This window comes from Cyprinodon variegatus, unplaced genomic scaffold (assembly GCF_000732505.1).
Source record: "Cyprinodon variegatus isolate N-32 unplaced genomic scaffold, C_variegatus-1.0 Scaffold241, whole genome shotgun sequence".
In the NCBI taxonomy this organism is placed as follows: domain Eukaryota; kingdom Metazoa; phylum Chordata; class Actinopteri; order Cyprinodontiformes; family Cyprinodontidae; genus Cyprinodon; species Cyprinodon variegatus.
The window spans coordinates 177,958-182,918 of NW_015150694.1; the positions used below are offsets into that span (position 1 = coordinate 177,958).

The following is a 4,961-nucleotide window of genomic DNA, read 5'->3' on the forward strand; positions in this document are numbered from 1 at the left end:
AAGAACTTTATTGTTTTTTACACAACCAATATAACAACAATGCAAAATGTCATGAGAGTCTCAGCAGATCCACAGTCTTTAAAGTCGTCAAGGCAGAGGTCGACTTCCACCCTTTAATGGAAATAAAAATAGCTTCCCCCTTGCTTGCCCCCGCCTGCTTCCTGTTTTACTTGGAGAGTTTAGTGATGACACGGATTAAAGCCCCATTCTCATCCTTCAACCTCTGGTTCTCCTGCTTCAGCTCAGCTTTCACCTAGGAAAAAAGCACAGAAAAGCCTAAACAAACATTTCCAGGGTCTACCGTGCCTCTTGACTGCTGGAAATTTCCCCCATACCGTGCAGGGTTAAGTGGGTTTAGACACTAAATAGATAAATATTTGTAGTTATTATGATAAGGGTTGTATAACTAAAACATTTTTAATTACTTTTTCCTCCAGTCTAATAAATCACTACCTGTTGGTGGCTTTAACCATGATCACAATGATGACTAAAACAGTTGATTATGCTTTTTAATTCCCTCATCCATATTAGTAGAGGAGGGTAGGGGTGTTCACAATCTGCATCAAAATCAGAATCGACAAACACAAATAAAATGGTTATATATATATATATGAATTTGTTGATAAAATTATCCTACATCAAAGAGGAGATAGCAGGTAGAGTTAGCATTTCCCTAAGATGCAGCCTCGATGTGATGATTAAGAAAAATATTTTTAATATATTAGGTCTTGTTTTGCTTCTATTAGGTCATAATTGGCCTGATAAAAAAAAAAATCACACTGATTGTATATGAGGGATACAATACAATAACACATTTACACAGAGAAACAAACACACACTTTTGTCCACATTCACAGCGTGTCTCTAAAGTGAGGGTTTATTATCAGCATAGAATCCCATGCTGTAACTCTTCGGACATTTCATTGACAGACAACAAAAACCTTTGTTAGTATCTTCTAGGGCAGCATAGAGCAGTCCACTGTGATTCTACAGTGAACAAATATTGCTCACTAAGGCTGTGGTCTCAATGTACTTACAGCTTCCAAAGCCTACACACAGCAGAATGGTGACAAGTGATACCAGCTGAAGCCAACAACAACAAAACATTTGGTTTGTGTGTGCGTGTGTATTTTTTAAGCCTCTTAGAGTAACAGTATTTAATAATTCATTTTCTTATAAAACAAATAAAAACTACCTTTAACTGTTCTTCCATATCTGATATCCTCTTTTTAAGGCTCCAACTTTCCTGTGAAGATCATTTATTAAATGTGAATTATATTGCTTCATAAAAATACACAAAAAAGACAAATTAGCGTGTACCTTTTTCTCTGCTTCTAGCATGTGGGAGCTACAATCATCTTCTGACCCCTTCTGTGCAAATTGGAGATTGTTTTTATTAAAATGTTTTTTATTATCATATGGGCTATAATAAATTGAATTTCATACCTGTGCTTGATGCAGCTGGTCTTTAACTGTGGCCAAGTCTTGTTTACTGGTCTCCAGTCGGGATTTGAGCCTTTCATTTGTTGCCAGTGCCTTTTCATACATCTGTAAAATTTACATGTTTTCATCACCACAGAGACATATTCAAAAGCCAGGAAATTTACACAAATAAAAACCTAAAACAACTGAGTTAAATGTGTACTTATAGTTTAAGAGGCAATTTGTGTGTGTGGTATCTGTAAGTTATTTAAATAATAATAATTACAAAGAAGCACCATTTTCAATAGGGATGAAAGGGATTTTGGGATTTAAATAACTAGTCAAAACAGCTGATGGATAGATGTATCTAAGTGCTTAACAAACAACATTAATTTGGTACCCATATAAATACCTCATGGCTTTATTATGCCATTTTGTTGTATTCACTGATTAACTAGATTAAAAGAGACCATTCTGTTTGAAACAAAATACTTATGAAAGAATTTCATGCAAAATTACTTATTAGCATAGCATAACTTCATCTTTAGTTTTCAATTTTCTTATTGAAGGCCGAACTGTAGAGGAAGAATATTTGTGGATAAAACGGGGTGCCATGCATCTTTTTTCTTTTTCAACAGAGTCGCGGTGGGGGGCCAGTGCCTAGCTCGGGCGAAAGGCGGGGTACAACCTATACAGGTCCCCAGTCTGTTGCAGGGCAACAGAGAGGCTGTGTCTGAATGTTCGCCTTCATCACTTTATAGGGCACAATGTAGTGGTTACGCCATTTTAGATCAGTGTCCGAACGGGTAAAGGGAAAACAGGAAAAGTAGCGATATTCACTAGAAGATGTTCACTAGACAAGGAGATATATCGCGGATTGCTTTGCGAGCTCTCTTGCTAATAATTATGGGATTTGTTGTCACAGCGGCGACAAATAGCAAAGATGGCGCAGGCAACGTGCGGGTAGGCGGAGTCACGTGACCATTGGGGAGTGAAAAGTAGTGATCATCTGTAAGAAAGGTCAGTTAACTGAGTTCACTATGTAGTCCCCTCTCTATAGGGACTGAGTGATTGTGGGGTTAGGGCGGACGTTCAGACACAGCCAGAGACATACAGTACAAAGACTTACAACCATGTAAAGACACATTTACACCTGGGGACAATTTAGACATACCATTTAACCTAACAGTCATTTTTTTGGACTGTGGGAGGAAGCCTGAGTACCTACAAAGAACTGACGTATCCACGGGAAGAACATGCAAAATCCATGCATGTCTTTTATGAGATACAGTGATATGGAAATAGCAAGGAAAAGTTTCAAAAATTGTTTCAAAAATTAATATGTAATTTGTAAAGCTTTCTCTTGTGCTTTATGAGTCTGAAGTTAACAATGATGTGAGGGTATCTATGATAGCCGAGTTGCTTTTATCAGGGTACCATATCATGTAGTTAAACAGTATATATTATATCAGATATGTTACTGATAGATGAAATAAAACCAAAGAACTGACATATGATATACTTTCTTTTTACGATGACTAGAATAACATCAGCAGATGAAAAGACTAACAGTCAAACTGCATGATTTACCTTTTTATAGTCACTATTCATCTCTTCTTCTGCCTTTTTCCTTGCCGACAGCCTGTTCTCCCTTCGTAAAAAATAAGACTCTGCATGGTTTGTTGATGTGTCGTTTGGGACATCAGATGAGCTGGATGAGCTCAGTCTAAATAAATAAGAGCTTATTATTATCAGTTTCTCTCAAACTTTAGCAACAAATCTTGCACTATAAGGATAATACTTGTGTTTTAGTTGTCCAAATCATTGGTAAACTTACCTAGACAGCCTTTCATGCTGAAATAAAATATATATATATGTTTTAGAGCATGTCTGGAAAAAAATCGAAGACAAAAGACTGAGTTGTTTTTATTTTCTTATTTTGTTTTGTCTCAAACTAAACTGTTTTTCTCATGCATATCAGCTTTGTTAAATGTCAACATAGCTCTTATGACCAAATGGCATCTTTTAAATATCATACAGTTAATATGCACACATTTTCAGAAACAGAATCAGAAATACTTTAATGAACCGAGGGGGAAATGATCTTCGTTACACACTCCAGGTATACAAAGAACATATTACAAACATTCATCATCCAAAGAAATAAGTAGTAATGCCATTTTGTCCTACTGTACATTTGAAATGTTTTTATGTAGGCTGTTTAAAACTTTATGGCAGCCAGACACACCAGACCAAAGTAAGCTAAAGGAGGAGAGAGGAAACGATCCCTTAAATAAACTGACAAGCAGAGATAGCTAAACATATCCAAAAAAGGTAATAACTCCAGCAGTGACTCTGACATTTTGCTCACTATATCCTGCTTAGTAAGGAAAGGTTATGTGAGCTATGTCCTTAGGGAATTGCAGGCAAAAGTATCTGTTAAAGAAATGATATTGTCCAAATACATAGAAAAGAAAATTTAATTGTCAGGGTTTTTTATATAAACATATAAAGAGAAATCAAGGAAACAGAGGTCCATTGTTTAAGATTAAATGTCAGCTAGAGTCATAATGTTGCAAACACATGGATGAAAAAAAAAAATGCAATATCTGTAGAGCACACAATATCTGATAAATAAATCCCAGGGGGTGCAAAACAAAAATATTAATAAACTGAAAAAAAAGAAATCATTACAAAAGCATCAAGCTAGCCATATCATCTTCATCCTCTGAGAAGGTAAATATCGGAAGAACTTTTCTTTTGTTAACACATCCTTTTTCCTAATATGGTGTCAAATTTGTGGGGCTTTCCTATGAATTTTTTCATGAGTCATTACAAAATGTACAAGCCCGACTCTGAACTCAGGCTTTGTAAATCTTATTTTAAGTTTTTTCAAGCGTGTTTATATTTCCTGTTTCTCTGTGTTTCCCTGTGATAAAGGGGTTCTGTCAAAGACCTGTCCATGTGTTTCCCCCATTTCATTAAACAATACATATTCACAAGCAACATGTGCAAATTGTAGATTTTAGTCCTCTGTTTCGTTTGCGTTTTTTTGCACCATGTTTTTTCTCACAAACTTGCTTACATTACATCACTGCTGCACTTTAAGAAATGGAAATGTCATGAGAGCTGTACAAAACGAAATTTTGCTTTGTGTACACTCTGTATACAAAACGACAATAAAAGTCTAAGTCTAAGCCTCAGTTCACATGTTGTTACAAGTTTCAAACACAAAGAAAATCATTCCGCAGGAGCAAATTTAAAACATTTTTTTTTCTTTTTTTAAATAAATTTTTCAAATTACATTGATACAAGAGAGACAGTTTATTTATATACGTAAAAGTACATTCCTAAAAAATTAAATAGAGGCTATCTGTTAGTTTACACTAATACTAAATGTTGACAGAGGAGGCTACTCCGTCTAGCAGTCACATAAAGGCCCCGTCCACACGAAGCCGAACCCTGGCCTAAACGCACAAATTTTTCACCAAACCGGCCTCTCATCCATACGAAGCCGGCGTTTTGGGGTTCTGTAAACG

At 35.8% G+C, this 4,961-nt stretch overlaps 1 protein-coding gene across 2 annotated transcripts in view; it reads right to left on the reverse strand.

The window, feature by feature from the left end:
- The window catches only part of LOC107089147 (protein phosphatase 1 regulatory subunit 12B-like), an 8,020-nt gene continuing 3,059 nt past the window's right edge, over positions 1-4,961 (reverse strand). The window contains exons 2-7 of one of the 2 annotated variants that reach the window (XM_015381749.1): positions 3,260-3,276; positions 3,013-3,148; positions 1,447-1,548; positions 1,321-1,368; positions 1,196-1,246; positions 1-253 (exon numbers count right to left, since the gene is read on the reverse strand). In XM_015381749.1, coding sequence (XP_015237235.1) covers positions 167-253; positions 1,196-1,246; positions 1,321-1,368; positions 1,447-1,548; positions 3,013-3,148; positions 3,260-3,276 — 441 coding nt within the window. In that variant the 3' untranslated portion in view covers positions 1-166. Of the gene's footprint in view, positions 254-1,195; positions 1,247-1,320; positions 1,372-1,446; positions 1,549-3,012; positions 3,149-3,259; positions 3,277-4,961 lie in introns of both variants that reach the window. The other variant, XM_015381748.1, reaches the window with a different exon arrangement.